Raw genomic sequence first — 19,145 nt, 5'->3', positions numbered from 1 at the left:
AGAGGAGAGGAGAGGAGAGGAGAGGAGAGGAGAGGAGAGGAGAGGAGAGGAGAGGAGAGAAACAAAACCTCCACTTGTGGAGTTGTGGTGCAAGATTACCCATAAGTATATAAAAAGGCAATTGAAATATTTCTCCCTTTCTGTAAGAGATCAGATTTACTTAACATACTTCAACCAAAAGAACACATTACAGCCTGAATGCCAAAGCAGATACAAGAATCTAGTTTCTCTATTAAATCAGAGTAGATTTACAACAAATGTATGACAATTCTACTCTTTTCACTCAAATTGTTTTGTTTTGGATATTTGTCTAAAAACTATGTTCTTATATTAATATATAATTAGCTTATTATTTTAAATGAGTGAATACATATTTAAAATTTTTGTCAGTTTTAGTTTTGAATATGGTTAAAATTGGTTGATATGATCCACAGAAACAAAAATTCTCATTAGATCCTAAAAGTAATTTTTTAAAGTGTACAGGTGTCCTGAAACTAAAACTGTGAGTCCTTCAAAACTTTAAAGTTTGAGGATTCCTTTAAAAAGAAATTAATTGTGTCTCACTTTATCTTTTATATCTCAAGCACTTAGCACATTATATACACTGTAATTATTTATGTATAAATAAATGAAATTATTTCAATTTTTCTCTGCTATGTAATCTCTATTAGAACACCCATTAAATAGCAGTGTACTTTGTCTCTTTATAAACTGACCCACTCCCTAAATGAGTCTCTCCAGGGCAAGAGCTGTCTTTTCTATCTTTGCATCAACCATGTCTGAAACAATACCTAGCACATAATAGGAAAAGCAGTGAAGGAATTAATTCTGTGATTTTTTTGGTAAATATGTAAGGAAATCATCACTCACCATGATAAAAAACTGTTATATTCAAAATGATGTGTACTCAAAAGGTATTCCATTAAGAAGGCTTCTTTTTAAAAAGAAACAAGTTGCATCAAAGAACTAAGAAAGCTCTGGCTTGTGGCGTTGAGATGCTCATGACTGAGGCCACCATGTACTGAGAGTAAGAGCCAGGTGACACTTAGAAAGAGCAGGTCCCCCCAGAAAGGGAGTGTGCTGACCAGTGCTGCCCAGACAAATCTCAGCCCAGGAACTACCAGGGTAAACTTCTAGGGCAATCTAAGGGGCAAGTAGGGCAGATAGAGTTCTGTTGTCTGGTACAGAGTGGGCACTCCACAAAATGTGTCTGGAATAAAAGACACCATAGAGGAGCCTTTCTACCATGACCAGGTACCAAGTCGAAAGGCATTTTACCTCTAAAGAAGTGGTCCGCTTCCTCATAAAAAGCCAGAGGCCAAAAGAGGTCCAGTGATTGCCTGTAAATGTCAACGCTAAAGGAATGGTTCCAGTAGAATTACAAAGAAATTAATCTTTTTGCTTAAATATTTATTTTAAATAATCAAGATGATATTTAAGCTAGGTACCTGATTGTGGGCCTTTTTCACAGTTTCCTTCAAAATAGTATCTTTCCTTATACTTTACATGATCGTAGTGAATGGTATTAAGTTTATTCTATTAATGAAGATTTCTATTTGGCTAAACCTAACTGATCTTGTGGTTTTAGTTTACTATACCTGTTAGAGGCTTCGAGGTCAGAAGTTTTGATATCTACTTGTAAATGGTGTCACATAAAGGCAGCTCTGTCAATGTCAGTGTTAAGCCCATAGCATATGTGATAAGGCTTCACAATTGATATATCCACATACTATTACAAAGGGCTACCGGTACCAGCTCGTGCTGGGTCATAAGGCAGGTGATGGGAATACAAAGGAGAAAAAGATATGGCCCCAAAGCATCTCGAACTCTAGTAGTTATACCATTTGTGATAACTCTAACATCACAGGATCCATAGCTTTCATGAAAAGAAAAAATTCCATGTACTTTCTGAACATGATATGTTAACCTAAAAATGAAATATGATCACAATTTTATATATGTGGGGGTCATATTTTCAAGAACCAAAGGAGCACGTTATTTAATAACATTTTAGCAATTCTTCATAGAGGAACCATAAGGCTCTCACTTTTCTATATAAATGTGGGTTTCTATACACAGGGAGACACTGTCCATTCACAGGGAATATATACCAGATTGCTTTGAATCCAATGGTTATTTTGCCAGTGATGGATAAAAATAAAACTTTATTTCCCAAAAAAATTTCTGTCACCAACTGTCCACATTTCTCAACCAAATTCTTCCCTTGCAATGCTTTTAACAATTCTTTGAGCTGAATACAGAGGAAATTAATACTTTCTTAGAAGCTAACAACTTTTAATTAATGATCCACCTACCTTCTAGATCTAAATGTCTCTAAATCAGAATTGTTAAAATCTTACCCTTCTAAAAAGAGTTAGGGGTCTTAGCTCAAAAGGTCCATGGAAGCCAGCAACAGTGAGCCAAAATGGCCAAGATTCCCAGGATGGCATTGAGTTAGATGTGCTCACAGGTAAACACACCTCTAAAATACATCAGAGGAATTTTTTAAGCTCTCCATATAAACATTCAAGCAATAGGAAGCATCCTGTTACTTTAACAGAGGCAAGGAGGATTTTTATTAAAGACTTTACCATTTGCGATTCCTCAGCACCCATCTGGAATCTATGCTCTGCTTGTATCTGAGGTGTTTCTGCTTGCATAGATGATGTTTTGAGGTACGTTTTTCCCATTAGAGAAATATCCTTAAGGAGAAAAGGAAACAAAATGATGCCAATTTTTAAAATCTTTGAGGTGCATCATTCATTATACTAAAACGCTATTATGTCTCTATTTCTCATTTCATGTAGTAAATGAGAAATAGAGACATATAAGCTAGTCAATCACATGCAGTAAATACATACAGCAAAAAACAATAAAGGCAGGGTGCAGTGGCTCACACCTGTAATCCCAGTACTTTTGGAGGCCAAGTTGGGCAAATAACCTGAGGTGAGGAATTTGAGACAAGCCTGACCAACATAGTGAAACCCCATCTCTACTAAAAATACATTTCTGCTAGCAGCATACAAGGATTCCAGTTTCTCTGCATCCTTGTCAAGTATTATTATTTTCGGGTTTTTTTTTCAATTATAATCATCCTAGTGGGTACAAAATAGCATCTCATTGTAATTTTGATTTGTATTTCCCTGATTATTTGTGTTGGTCATCTTTTCATGTGCTTATTGGCTTTTGACTATCTTCTTTGGAGAAATGTCAAAAATACTTTGCCCACTTTTTAAATATATAGAAATAAAAATTTGTTGTCTATTTATCTCCTGTGATTATATTCTCACTTATAGTGGGGTGGCCAGGACACTTACAAGTTGTAGGAAGAGGAAGGAAGGGAGTGAAATTCTTAAGCTGAATAATCAGCATATTTCCTTTGAAGCTTCCTTCTCTTGTTATTTTCTACTTTAAAATGGTGCAGCCACTGTGGAAAAGTTTGCTGGTTCCTCAAAACTTACATACTATTACCAATCAACCCATCAATTCCCCTTTTACGAGTATGCCCCCCAAAAAAGCTATTTCAATAGGTATTTGTACAATGATACTATAGCAATAGTCAATAGGTGGAAACAAGCCAAATGTCTATTCATGGATGAATGGATAAACAAATTTGGTATATCCATACAGTGGAATACCATCCAACCAAGAAAGTACTGATGTACGCCACGATGTTGGATGAATCTTGAAAACATTACACTAATTGAAAGGAGCCAGATACCACAGGTCATAAATTGTATAATTCAATTTATGTGAAACATCTATAGATGTAAAATCTATAGAGAATAGAATAGTAAAATCTATAGAGAAGAAAGCCAACTTGTTGAGGATGGGGAATGGGGAATGACTGTTTAATGTGTACAGAATATCCTTTTGGAAAGATGGAATGGTTTTGAAACTAAATGAAGGTGATGGCTGCTCAACATTGTAAATGTTGGTGCCGCTTACATCAACATTTGATGTAATTGTGCACTGTAAGATGATTAATTTTACATTATGTGAATTCATCTCCGTGTACAAAAAAAGTAATTGGATGTGATGAGCACTTGAAAATAGTAGGTACATAACAAATGTAATTTCCCTGCTCCTTAGACATTTTTAACTAATATAGCCATAAAATTTATTTGTGATAGTTAATATGTTGCCCAATGACACACACGTTTATTTTTGTTTGCCTAAAGTCTAGTAAAGCCAGTGTGAAATAAATTTCACACTTGACATGTTAAAAAAGATGTGTAATATAAAAAAAAGTTTTATTTACAATAATATTTTGTTAGTGCTGGATCTAAAGTTTAAGCACAAAGAAACACAAATGGATGTAGAGGTAACAGGTGAGAGTAAAAAAAATGCACTTTATTCAACATTAGGAAATCCACTAATTTATAATTAAAGCGTAAAACATACAATGATCTTCATGGTACTCTCAAGTGAAAATCACATGGTAGTCTCAGGTGAAGGTGAAATGATAAAGTGGTTGAGCACACATATTATGCTTTTGGTTTCAAATCTTGACTTCAGTTGCCTTAGGACATTCTCAAGCAAATTATTCAATCTCTCAATTTTGTAAAATGGGAATAATAACAGCACATACATCATATGCTTATTATGAGGATGAAATGATATAATACATACAAACAGAAAGTGTCTTATACATAATAATAGTTATTATTCACATTAAAATAAAAAAGCAAAATAAGGATGTCTATTGGCACCATCATAATTTGATACTATACTGGAAATTCTAGATATGAAACAGAAAATAACATAATTATAAGAAATGAATTAACCACATACCTGTTACTTGAGGAGGCTATGATTATATACCTAAAATTCCCAAAATAATCTGTAGAGTTATTCAGATGGAAAATCAATTCATCAAAACCAAATTCAGAAATTTAGAAAATAAGAAAAAGAACAAAATCATGAAAGCAACAAAAATTATAAACTACCAAAATAGTGCCTTAGGAAACATGAGGAAAACAAAAAATTGACTGAGACATAAAAATTGCCTTGAATCAGAAAACTTGGATTTTGGACTAAGAAAAAAAATCAAAAAGAAAAATTTTAAGTAACACAACTAGTATTTTGTTTAACTTGTATTAATTCTACCTTGTCTCCCTGAGTTGTATACTGTAACTAGTAGTATATTTCTACATCCTCCACAGTCTGTCAAAGTGTTTAACAAATTTTTTAACTCCATATATAATTGAAAATTTATAAACCTGTAAGCATTCCAGCTTCACAATCCTGGATACATTTTTTTATGTGTTTCATAGAGCTGTTTCTATCAATGGCATGCAACAGAATCCAAAATGTCCGAGCTAGAAGGGCCTTAAAGGATCAGTAAAACCCAAAGGATGGCCAAATTTTTCCAGACGTTGAAGCCAAAGCTTTGAGGCTTAAAGGGTGCTATGAAGTATTCAAAACAAATAGAGCACATGGTCTTTCCCCTGAACTGCTTCAAGCAGATGGACAGCAACAGAAGCAGCAGTGTTCCTGTGGTCTGTTAGGCAGGCCCAGTATTTTCTCAATCACCATTAAAAGAAGGGGTAGAGAGAGCAGCTGCCCTCTACCCTTTGTCATGCAATCCAGGTTCTCCCCAAATGACACTGGTCCAAATAGCATGGGCCAAAACAGTGTTTCTAAAATATACTCTTTATATTCATCAGCACTTAGTCAAGCTGCATTGCCTTTAAATAACTTACTATAAAGTTTAAGATTTAGAAAGAAGGAAAGAAAAGGCATTGTATGGCCCTAAATGTATGTATTGCCCACACAGGATACTTTCTTGAGAAACTGTCCTGATCTGCATTGACTTTCTCTTGCTTCCTACAGGCAAAACCCCAATGGCAGTGGTCTCTGGAATCCTCCTTACAGGCACAAGAGTATATCAGGGCTGCCTGACATCCATTCTTTCCCATTGTGACTTTTTAAATTAAATATGTATATGATTGGTCTGGATGACTGGACCCTGTAGTCCATAGATCTGTAAGTTCTAAAAATATGATTTTAAAATGAACAACAAAAAAGGGAATCTGAATGGCTGCCACATAAATTTAAACATCAAAATGGCTACGGGCATCATCTAAAACTAAATGTATATAGCATCTTTCCCACAAAGTCCCAACAGAACATAGTCCATTACTTAAACCTGTTCAAAAACTACAATAGTTCCAGAAACACAAAATTATTGGGTTTCAAGTAAAATGTCTTACTTTTTAATATCACTTCTCTGATAGCTACTCTACACAAGAAAACTACAGTGCTTTTAGAAAAAAAAAATGAGGCTTCTTCTAGATCCTCCCTTTTTAACTACTTGTCTCTGTACTTTGTAGAACAGCAAATGCTATGGGACGTCACTTTCCCAGCTGCCTCTAGTCAAAGTACTGAGCTATGTTTTCTCCTCCTCCATGATTCACTATTCATTTTCCATCTGACTCTACCATCTTTATATTTCCTAATTAAAGGGCCAAGTAGACTAACATGCCAATATTTCAACACAAAATATCACAACTACATATTTATGTACTCCATACTAGGTGAAAAAGCAACAAAAATTGTTCCAGTCATTAAACATCCTATGTTAAAAGAATTTAAAGTTCATATACAAATAAAAGTACTGACAACTCTTTTTAGATATTTTAATTTCAAACTATTCATCCGTAAAGTATGTAATACTAAAATGTGGCTTGACTTTTCTTCATAAAAAGAAAATTAATGGCAATTTCTCTCCTGTGGAAATCCCAATTGCCTGAATTACTGATATTTTAGAAATAGATTTTTTTAAATGCTATATGTAATTTTATGCAAGTTGACTATATATCTTGGACTTAATAAATTATAGCCTCATTTTGTTATCTGCTAGTTTAAAACAAATTAATAATAGATGTGTTTTTAGAGGAAATGCTGTTACTTGGAATTAATTTTCCAATGATACAGTCTTCTATAACCTACTCATAATATGTTATATGTACTCTCTAATTTCCTTGAAAAGAACGAACTACCACTACACTATGGTATTAAACCAAAACATGGGGAAAATAAATGCTAACTGCTGCTTATGGATAATATTGCAACTACTTGTTATGCATAAAATATTTTACTTTTTCATATGTATAAATTGCATTTCTTAGGTGTTTTAATGTTTTAAATATATTTACATTTAAAAAATTATTTAGTTTTGTTTTCTGTTTTATAACTATAGTGAGAATGATGTTTTGAAACAAAGTTTTTGGCTATAAAATATATATATATATATATATATATATATATACACACACACACATATCTATCTATATTTATATAGATAGATAGATAGATAGAGAGATCTATATATATATAGATATATATATATATACTGGTTATATATGTATACTGGGTCCTATCACCTTTCAGCAGAATACGAAATCTTCTTTTAGAAATTCAATATAAATAGGTTATAATACCCATATTCTTTACTCCTTTATTGAGAAATAATTTACAAGCCATAAAGTTTACCCTTAAAATATACAATTCAGTGGTTTTAGTAATATTTACAAAGTGGTACAATCATCATCCCTTTCTAATTCCAGAATATTTTCAACACCGCAAAAAGAAATCCTAAATCCATTAGCAGTTACTACCCATTCTTCCCTTCCTCCAGCCCCTAGCAAACAAAATAATCTACTTTTTGTCTGTATGGATTTGTCTATTCTGGACATTTTATATACCTAGAATCAAACAATATTTGGCATTTTTTAAAATCTGGCTTCTTTCATTTAGCTTAACGTTTTCAAGGTTCATCTATGTTGTATCATGTATCAGTACTCTATTTCTTTTTATGGCAAATTATATACCACATTTTGTTTATGTTTTCATTAATTATGGGCATTTGGCTTATTTATACTTTTTGGCTATTATGAACGATGCTGCTATGTAAAAAAGGAAAAAAATGAGGCATTCATGAAAAGCTTGTTTAAATCAGGTCATCTAAAACAGATGCAATGCAATCAGAAAAATATTGCCAGAATATGATAAAGCCTATGGTTGGGCAATACACCATTCTTTATTCCTTGTCATTCATATTAGAAAAGACAATAGAAGATCCAGAATTTTCATTTCAGAAGGCTGTGGAGAAATTTAAATTAACATGCCTGACTCTAGGTTATGGCATCTGCTACGTCAGTTATGTCAAATTCATCCCTTTGAATTATGTACCAACTGTTTAGTGAGTTATGATGTGCTATGCAAGCAGCACTGTGCCACAGCCCTCCAGGACTAGGAATCCAAGAGAAATGTAAGTCAAGATTCTCTCCCTCAAGAAGTTTCAGTTAGTTAGAGAGATGAAAACAGCAGACTAGGAATAATGTTTTTCAAAATGCAAAGCAGTATATTTAATCAAGCATAATTATTATGCACAGGCTCCAAGTTCAATAGAAATCTAATTTATTTAGAGAGATGAGGATAAGGGTACAAATATCAGAGAATGTACCAGTTTTAGTTATGCTAGTGAAAAATAAATGTGGTTCTGGGTCAAGGGATAGAGGGAGGGGGAATGCAGTTCTTATCTCATATTTTAATATAAGAGCACCTGAAAATAATTATGCATCTATATCAATGAATTTTGAAAGTTCATATGCCTCTTTTGTTTATTTAGTCAACAGTATTTCATAAAACTAAAATTCCCAAAACACACACTGAGTGTATTAGTCTGTTTTTACACTGCTATAAAGAACTGCCCAAGACTAGGTAATTTATGAAGAAAAGAGGTTTAATTGACTCACAGTTCTGCATTGCTGGGGATGTGTCAGGAAACTCACAGTCATGATGGAAGGTGAAAAAAGCACCATCTTCACAAAGCAGGAGGACAGTGTGAACACACAGGAAAAACTACCATTTATAAAACCATCAGATCTCATAAGAATTCACTCACTATCACGAGAACAGAATGAGGGAACCACCCCCACAATCCAATCACTTCCCTTCCTCAATACATGGGGATTACTGGACACTCCCTCAACACGTGGGGATTACAATTCAAGATGAGATTTGGGTGGAGATATAGAGCCTAGCCATATCACTGAGGAAGTATGAAAACATATTTGTTATGTCTTCTCAAATGACAGTACATCTCAAAAACACTGTTTTTGCTGTTCTGGAATCAAATAATAAATTTCATCATTTTCTTAAATGTTTTCCATTGTAAAACCATTCAAAAATGTTAACTAATGTTAACTAATATAAAACTCAACAAATTAATACACAGTTCACCTATCCTGATGTTCAACAAAAACATTTGTAGTACCACTTGCAGATCTGATTGTAAAAAGGCTCTGGCAACCATTGCCCAAGATGATCCCCAATGATTCCCTCCTCAATGAATAAGGCAGACATGTAAAATCAATAAGATATAGCAGAAATTACAGTGTGTGGCTATTTTAAAATATTTATGGCAACTTCAAAACATCATTGCTGTCTCTTAGATCACTCATCCTAGGGGAGGCCATCTGCCACGCCATACAACACTTAAGCAGTCCTATGGGGAGGTCTCCTGCCAACAACCAGCATCAAACTACCAGTCTTACAACTGAAGCTTCCTGGAAGCAGATTCCTCAGTCCCAATCAAGTCTTCAAATGATAGAAGCCCCAGATAGGATCTTGACACAGCCCCACAGGTGAGAATTACATAGGTAAGTTGCTCCAAGATTCCCTACTCACAAAAACTTTGTGAAATAAATGTTCATTGTTTTAAGCTGCTAAATTTTGGAATGATTTGTTGCACAGAAATAAATAACTTTAAAAGGGGTCTAAAATTCTAGCTCTTCAGATATTTAATGGCATTTCATAAAGAACCTAATACCTCAAAATCCCATAATTTTTATTATTTAGGTATGTGATTCTTCCTTATTACCTATTATTGCATAATTTTTCTGAGCATTTTTAAAAGATACATATTGCTTTACAAAAAAAGCAATTAAATTAAAAAGTGGGGTAGTTTGGCTCAGCACAGCATCTCACACCTGTAATCCCAGCACTTTGGGAGGCTGAGGCAGGCGGATCACTTGAGGTCAGGAGTTTGAGACCAGCCTGGTCAACATGGTAAAGCCCTGTCTATACTAAAAATACAAAAATTAGCTGGGTGTGGTGGTGGACACCTGTAATCCCAGCTACTCAGAAGGCTGAGGCACAAGAATCACTTGAACCCAGGAGGTGAAGTTTGCAGTGAGCCACAATTGCACCACTGCAGCACTCCAGCCTGGGCAACAGAGTAGGACTGGCTCTCAAAAAAAAAAAAAAAAAATTGAGGTAATTTGTGCTAGATCCTTAGGAGAAACACAAAGTACATGTGTTAACATTACATACTGTGTAATACTTAATATGCTCTCCTTTGTCCCACATAATTATCCCAAATATCATGAAATATATTTAATTATCTATCATTTCACTATATTGTTAGTAACTTTGAAAGACACATTCCATGTGTCCTTGCTACATTATTTGTGAAAACTACAGAATTACCAAAAATTGAAGAGCTTTCTAGAGGCAGGACTTGTCATAAGCCCACATCAAGAACATAGTTTTTTGCCCTATTATTAAACAAGGCTAATGAGAGAAACTGTAAATTCCCTAACAAGCAGAAACCTATATATAATAATATCTAACTTATGTTTATGTTTTAGGGAATATATATATCTTCCCTAACTAAGATGAAGAGTGACTGATTCATATCACCTGTGAAAGAGCATTAATAATCAGTCATCAGTTATCTCTTCTCCATACTAAATACCATTTCCTCCAAATTTTTCTCATATGGATCTGGGAGAGGAAACAATAAATTTTCAGAAGAATCCATAAGAATATTCTCTTAACCCTCCTAATCTCACAGAGGATTTAATAACATAAATAAATACTTCAATAATAAAATTCAGAGCCCCAAGAGAAAGCAGATTTTTGTTTACAACATTCAACAAATATTTATTTATAGAGTGACAACTAAGTCTAAGGAATTATATGAGGTGATGTGAAGGATAAAAAAAGCAAAAGACAAATAATCTTGCCTCCAGGCTTTTAATGGTCTTATAAAACAAATTCAGCATGCATTTGATCCATCCTACTAAAAATAGAAAGACAAAAGTCTATTCTGATCACTTAGGTAAGTCGCAGCCTAGATGAGCAGATATATTGATATGCAGATAAAAAACAATAATGCAGGTTGTAAGAGAGGCACAAAGTAAATTTGTACCAAGGAATTAGGGCAAAGAGGGGGAATATTATATTTAGAACAGAAGGCAGGACTCCCTTAAAATAGTTCTTAAGAGAAAAATAGAAACTAAATGTGTCCAGTGAATACAAAGAGCACTGAAAACACTGCTTAGATCGATTTTCAGATCCTTTCGATTCCCCTGGGGCAGGTGCACACGTGCCATTTGCTGCACTCAAACAAGGTTAGGATGGAAAGCATCTTCACATTGGCTCCCTCCCCCCCTCTCCCCAGCCGTACTTCCAAGGGGTAGTGATGAACCCTATGATTGTTTGCTGATTTGGTTCTCTAACACGATTTTTCTCACAGCCAGATTCTAATTTGAAAAAGAAATCACTCCATTCATTTCATTTATATGAAGTTGTGGGAACTTTTACCACATTATTCGTTTATTTCATTTCCCTTCTCCCACTTTGCAAAAAGGTTAATCTTTGGGCAGAAGCAATGAGGTTATTCAAGTTATCAAGGGATTCAGTTAAGGTTTTCAGTTGGAAGTATCAGAAACAGACTCTCATCACATAGAAGATATTGAAAGGCTGTCTGGATTCACAGAATCAGTGGGGGAAGGACCAAATAAGTCACAGAACCCAGGAGCAGGAGGCATCATAACAGTCTTTTAGCAATAACAAACTTTCCAAGGTTCCTCATGACCCAATGACCTGGAATGAATCCTTATCATCCCTTTCATAAACATATATGGTGTATTCAGGAAATTTTAAAATTCAGTTGATGGCTGGCACGGTAGAGTGCATTAATGGCCTCAACTCTTCACCTCTCACTCTATCCGTACCTTTTGCTATGTGATTTTGCATTTTTTATCCATCAAGAGGCAAAGTTTATTTTCTTGCCTCCTAACTCTGGATGTATCAATTTGTCTCTCAATTTATCCATTTTATTGCTTTAGCCAGTAAAATGGGGCAAAAGTAATGATGTGTCAATTCCTACCCTAGGACTCAAGAGTTTGCAGGTTGCTCTCTTGAACTTCTGCTGTTACTATGAGAAGTGCATGCCTAGTCAAACCATTGGTTCCAGAGGGATAAAAGTGCATAGATGTCCCTGGTCTGGATGTACAACATGGAACAGAGCTGACCAAGCTAAAGTCTCCAGCCAGAATAGAACCCAGCCTAGATTAACTGACTCCAGCCAATCCACAAAGGTGAGAGCTATAATAATATTGTTCAGTACTAAGCCCTTAGTTTTGAGAGTTTGTCAAACAGCATTAACTGTCTGATACAACTGGTGAATAAAATAGGAGGCAAAAAAACAAGGCTAGTAAGGTCAAATTATGAAGAACCCTTTATGCTATCTATTCCTGCAGTCAGTAGCTATCTAGCCAAATTTTCAGTGAGAAAATAAATTAATACTAGTGTCTGGTGAATAAACTTTAGTGTGAGTACAAACTGAAAGTTGGTACTGGAGACATCCAAGTGAAAGCTGATAAGGGCCTAACCTAAGGCACAGACAGTGGAAATAAGAATATCTGCTTATAAATAACACTTATTCTCATTCTTAATCTTTAAAAGGTATTCTTACAGATCAAAATAAAAGATTAATAAAGATAACCCTAAAGTTTTTGAAATATAGGGAGCCCTGACTTGATTCTAAACGGGATTCAAACATTTTGGGGCATGTCTGACAAAGTCTGATGGGATAGACTTTCCAAAATCTCATTTGCATGAGTAATGGAGAGTCACTTGGGAAAACATCCCAAAAAATGAAGAAGTTAGGCTTGATGAGCAGAGCCCCGTATGAAAACCTTGGTCTTCTGGGAACGGATGCAGTTCTGTCTCTCAGATGTGTCTCCAGTTCCACCCCAGTGAGATTCATATCTGATCCATAGTATTAATGTCCTGGGCAGGGGATGGGGAACCAAAATTAGAACGTGGGTACTATAAGTAAACTATGAAAGAACTCCCCCAACCTAATCTCCCTGTCCCAAGCAGGGTTGACTTACCTAGTAGGCACAGTAGGTAGAGTGTCTACGGCCCATGGTATTTTAAGGACCCATAAAAATGTTTTATTTTTAATTTCTTTTAAAATCAAAAGAAAACAGTGTGATTTATAAAACTGAAAAATTAAAAACAATAAATGTCCAATAATAGGCAAATTTAAAAACTTAAAAAAATAATAAAAATACATATAGTAATAATGAATATGTAATATTAAAATCTGCCTGGATAATATTTACTTTTACACCAACATAGTGATAAAAAATTTTTTCAGTATTTTTATGGTGGGAAGTGCCCCAAAGGCAAAAGTGCCTGAAGCCCTCCAAAGTCAAAATGCAGCCCTGGTCCCAACCCACAGTGTAACTTTGGAGCCCTGAGAGACCTGAACTGTTGTGGACATTATCAGGACAGGAGCTGGGTGTCCTTCCCCAACCTATCCCCTCAGAGGACATGGGTAATAAATTACAAAAGGGGATAGATTTCGCAGACTGAGCAAATAAGTTGTGAGGGTATCTTTCCTTACTTTCCTTTCCTTTCTCTCCTAAGGGGGTTCATGGGTCGTTTGACAAGAGAGCCACCCTGAGAAGCAAGGAATCTACTCGGTGGCCTGGCCAGGCACTCTGCCTGCATTGCTCCAAGAACCTGCTATGATACTAGAGAATTAAGAATATTGAAACTAGACGTTACATCTGTGGCTTTCATCTTTTTTTTTTTTTTTTTTTTGAGACAGGTCTCAATATTTTGCTCAGATGCGTCTCAAACTTCTGGCTCAAGTGACCCTTATACTTTAGCTACCCAAAGTGCTGGGATCATGGCATAAACCAATAAGCCTGTCTGCTTTCACCCTTTTTTTTTTTAAGTGGAAGGACCTATTTGTCAAGAAATTCATACTTGGAGGCCCAGCATATAAAGCAGATGGATGGGGCATGTTGCAGTCAGGTGAAGGTTGATGGAGGATGCTGGAAGGACCACAGCTCACCTACTCATTCCTGCCCTCACCCCTCCACAGGACTCAAGGACTCTCTGAAACACAGGAAATTACTGCTTTTGCAAGTTGCAGTATAATACAGATGGATGATCTAAAATCAAATTTACATTTAGAATTCATTTCATGTGTTGTTTAGTAATCATATAGTCATTTAGCTCCCATAGGGTAAACTCTGTAATTTGGAGGTAGAAGAGGGGAAAGAAGAAATGCTAAATCAAGGCTATGGCATGTGCATCAGATGACAAACTTTATTTAGCTGTTTCCAGGTCAGTCTCAGTTCCTGGCACAGCCATGGAGTTTGAGTATCTCATCACAAAGAGTGTGATTCTGGTCTTAAGGAGAGGTACAGTCCCTAAACATTAACTAGCCAGTTCATCACAAGTTCGGCTTTGCTCTGCTGAACTTGTGTTCATCTCACATAGCCCTTTTCCTTCAAGATGCTCAAGGTTAATCTTGCCGGTTCATCCTTTTTTTCCTTCAACTTTTAAGTTCATTGGTACATGTGCAGGATGTACAGATTTGTTACATAGGTAAATGTGCCATGGTGGTTTGCTATACAGATCATCTCATCACCTAGGTATTAAGACCAGCATCTATTAGCTATTCTTCCTGATGCTCTTCCTCTCCCCATACCCACTGACTGACCCAAGTGTATGTTGTTCCCCCTCAATGTATCTGGTGTTCATCATTCAGCTCCCACTTATAAGTGACATGCGGTGTTTGGTTTTCTGTTCCTGCGTTAGTTTGCTGAGGATGATGGCTTTCAACTCCACCCATGTCGTTGCAAAGGACATTATCTCATTCTTTAAATGGCTGCATAGTATTCCATGGTGTATATGTACCACATTTGTTTGTTCAGTCTATCATTGATGGGCGTTTAGGTTGATTCCATGTCTTTGCTATTGTGAACAGTGCTGCAATGAACATTTCTGTGCATGTATCTTTATAGCAAAGTGATTTATATCCCTTTGGGTATATACCCCATAATGGGATTGCTGGATCAAATTGTATTTCTGCCTCAAGGTCTTTGAGGAATTGCCACACTGTCTTCCACAATGGTTGAACTAATTTACACTGCCACCAACTGTGTAAAAACATTGCTTTTTCTCCACAACCTCTCCAGCATCTGTTGTTTTATGATTTTTTTAATAATAGCCATTCTAACTGGCATGAGATGGTATCTCATTGTGGTTTTGATTTGCATTTCTCTAATAATATGTGGTGTTGATCTCTTTCTCATATTTGTTAGCTACATGTATGTCTTCTTTTGAGAAGTTTCTGCTCATGCCCTTTACCCACTTTTTAATGGGGTTGTTTGTTTCTTGTAAATTCGTTTAAGTTCTTTGTAGGCTCTGGATATTAGACTTCTGTCAGATGGATAGATTACAAAAACTTTCTCTAATTTTGTTCACTCTGATGATAGTTTATTTTGCTGTACAATAGCTGTTTCATTTAATTAGATCCCATTTGTCAATTTTTGCTTTTGTTGCAATTGCTTTTGGCAGTTTTATCATGAAATCTTTGCCCACACCTATGTCCTGATGGTATTGCCTAGTTCTTCTAGGGTCTTTATACTTTGGGGTTTTACATTTAAGTTTTTAATTCATCTTGAGTTAGTTTTCATATATAGTGTGAGGAAAGAATCCAGTTTCAATTTTCTACCTATGGATAGCCAGCTCTCCCAGCATCATATATTAAATAGGGAGTCCCTTCCCCATTGCTTTTTGTTGTCAGCTTTGTCAAAGACTGACAGTTGTAGGTGTGATGTCTCATTTCTGAATTCTTTATTCTGTTCCATTGGTCTATGTGTCTGTTCTTATACCAGTACCTTGCTGTTGTGGTTACTATAGCCTTGAGCATAGTTTGAAATTGGGTAGTGTGGTGCCTCCAGCCTTATTCTTTTTGCTTAGGATTGCCTTGGCTATATGGGCTCCTTTTTGGTTCTACATAAACTTTAAAATAGTGTTTTCTAATTCTGTGAAGAATTTCAATGATAGTTTAATGGGAATAGCATTAAATCTGTAAGTTACTTTGAGCAGTACAGCCATTTTCACAATATTAATTCTTCCTATCCATGAGCGTGGAATGTTTCTCCATTTGTTTTTGTCATCTCTCATTTTCTTGAGTGGTGGTTTGTAGTTCTCCTTGAAAAGGTCCTTCACTTCCCCTAGGTATTTATTCCTTTTATAGCAATTGTGAATGGGAGTTCATTCATAATTTGGCTCTCTGCTTGCCTGCTGTTGGTGTACAAGAATGCTAGCAATTTTTCCATGCTGATCTTGTATCCTGAGAATTTGCTGAAGGTGCTTATCAACTTAAGCTTTTGGGCTGAGACAATGGGTTTTTTTTTTTTTAAGTAAGTGATGATTTGGAAACATGATCTCCTAATCACATAAACCTCTTATTAACTTTCATCATAACAGTGTTTGACTTTTCAAAGACAGCCAACTGTGACATAGCACCAATGTTTTCTCAAAACTTTTGTCTATGATAACACCCTAAACCTCATGTCTGAAGTAACTGACATAACTAATAAAGTAAAAAGTTTAAATCTGATGGTATTAGTAGGATAATTGAAGATAAGCATTTCAAATTAACTCATAAATCTTGATAATTTATCATAATAATGTTTTTTGAAAAAATAAATATAACTGTGCAATACAATGATTGATTACAATTTTGTGAGACAAAAGACCCAAATTTTAGAGTGAACGCACAGATATATGCTCAAAAACATCATTTGAGTTTCCATAATCATTTCATTTTACATACATTTCAAAAGTGAAGGTGAAATAAAGACTTTTTCAGTGTATCTAAAAAAAGACCATAATCTCAACCCAAAAGCTCCTTCAGCTGACAACTTCAGCAAAGTTTCAGGATACACAATTAATGTACAAAAGTCCCTAGTATTCCTTATACACAAACAATAGCCATGCCAAAAACTAAGCCAGGAATGCAATTGCCACAAAAAGAATAAACTATCTAGAAATACAGGAATACAGCTAACTAGAGAGGTGATAGATCTCTACCGTGAGAATTACAAAACACTGCTGGAAGAAACCAGAGATGACAAAAACAAATGGAAAAACATTCCATGCTCATGGATAAAAAGAATCAATATCGTTGAAATGGCCATACTGCCCAAAGCAATTTACAGATTCAATGCTATTCCTATCAAACTATCAACGACGTTATTCACAGAACTGGGGAAAACTATTTTAAAATTCACATGGAACCAAAATAGAGCCCAATAGCCAAGGCAATCCTAAGCAAAAAGAGCAAAGCTATAGGCATCATACTACCTAACTTCAAACTATACCATAGGGCTACAGTAAACAAAACTGCACAGTACTGGTACAAAAACAGGCACATATACTAATGAAACAGAATAGAGAGCCCAGAAATATGGCTACACACCTACAGCCATCTGATCTTCAACAAAGCTGACAACAAGAAGCAATGGGAAAAGGACTCCCTATTCAATAAATGGTGCTGGCAGAACTGGCTAGCCATACGGAGAAGATTGAAGCTGAATCCCTCTCTCACCACTCCTATTCAACATAGTATTGGAAGTTCTGGCCAGGGCAATCAGGCAAGAGATCAAAATAAAGTATATTCAAATAGGAAGGGAGGATGTTGAATTATCTTTGTAGATGACATGATCCTATATCTAGGAAGCCCCATCCTCTAAGCCCAGAAGCTTCTTAAGCTCATAAGCAACTTCAGCAAAGTTTCAGGACACAAAATCAGTGTGTAAAAATTGCTAGCATTCCTGTATACCAATAACAGGCAAGCAGAGAGCCAAATCATGAATGAACTCCCATTCACAATTGCTACAAAGAGAATACCTAAAAATAAAGCTAATGGGGGAAGTGAAGGACCTCTTCAAGAATTACAAACCACTGCTCAAGGAAACCAGAAAGGACACAAGCAAATAGAAAACCATTTTATGTTCATAGATAGGAAGAATTAATATGGAAATGGCCATACTGCCTTAATGCTCTTCCCCTTAAACTACCATTGACATTCTTCACAGAATTAGATCAAACTATTTTAAAGTTCATATGTTACCAAAAAAGAGTATAGCCAAGACAATTCTAAGCAAAAATAACAAAGCTGGAGGCATCATGCTACCAGACTTCAAACTATACTATAAGGCCACAATTACCAAAACAGCATGGTACTGGTACAAAAACAGACACAGAGACCAATGGAACAGAATAGAGAACTCAGAAATAAGATAGCACATCTACAACCATCTGATCTTCAGCAAACCTTACAAAAACAAGAAATTGGAAAAGGATTCTCTATTTAATAAATGGTGCTGGGTGAACTGGCTATCCATTTGCAGAAAATTGAAACTGGACCCCTTCCTCATACCTTATACAAAAATTAACTCAAGATGAATTAAAGACTTAAATGTAAAATACCAAACTATAAAGACCCTAGAAGAGAATCTAGGCAATACCATTCAGGACATAGGCATGGGCAAAGATTTTAAAAAAAAAAAAAAAAAAAGCAATTGCAACAAGAGTGAAAATTGACAAATGGGATCTAATTAAACTAAAAAGCTTAGGGACACCAAAGAAACTGTCATCAGAACGAGCAGGCAACCTACAGAGTAGGAGAACATTTTTGCAATCTATCCATTTGACAAAGGTCTAATACCCAGAATCTATAAGGGAAATCAAGCAAATTTACAAGAAAAAAAATTAAAAAGTGGGCAAAGGACATGAACAGACACTTCTCAAATGAAGACATTCATGCAGCCAGTGAATATACGAAAAAGTTTCAGCATCACTGATCATTAGAGAAATGCAAATCAAAACCACAATGAGATACCATCTCATGTCAGTCAGAACTGCCATTATTAAAAAGTCAAGAAACAACAGATGCTGGCATGGCTGTGGAGAAATAGGAATGTTTTACACTGTTGGTGGGAGTGTAAGTTAGTTTAGCCATCTAACAG

The 19,145-nt window shown here is 35.4% G+C and overlaps 1 protein-coding gene across 1 annotated transcript in view; it reads right to left on the bottom strand.

Annotated features, from left to right (window-relative positions):
* The window catches only part of TTC6 (tetratricopeptide repeat domain 6), a 247,353-nt gene that overhangs the window by 169,572 nt on the left and 58,636 nt on the right, over positions 1 to 19,145 (bottom strand). Inside the window, exon 4 of the mRNA XM_037739398.1 lies at positions 2,592 to 2,702. Within this exon, the coding sequence (XP_037595326.1) occupies positions 2,592 to 2,702 (111 nt within the window). The remainder of the gene's footprint in view (positions 1 to 2,591; positions 2,703 to 19,145) is intronic.

Source organism: Cebus imitator, unplaced genomic scaffold, assembly GCF_001604975.1.
Source record: "Cebus imitator isolate Cc_AM_T3 unplaced genomic scaffold, Cebus_imitator-1.0 Scaffold69, whole genome shotgun sequence".
Classification (NCBI taxonomy): Eukaryota; Metazoa; Chordata; class Mammalia; order Primates; family Cebidae; genus Cebus; species Cebus imitator.
Note: the sequence above shows the minus strand (reverse complement) of the source record. Positions and strands in the feature narration are given on the sequence as shown.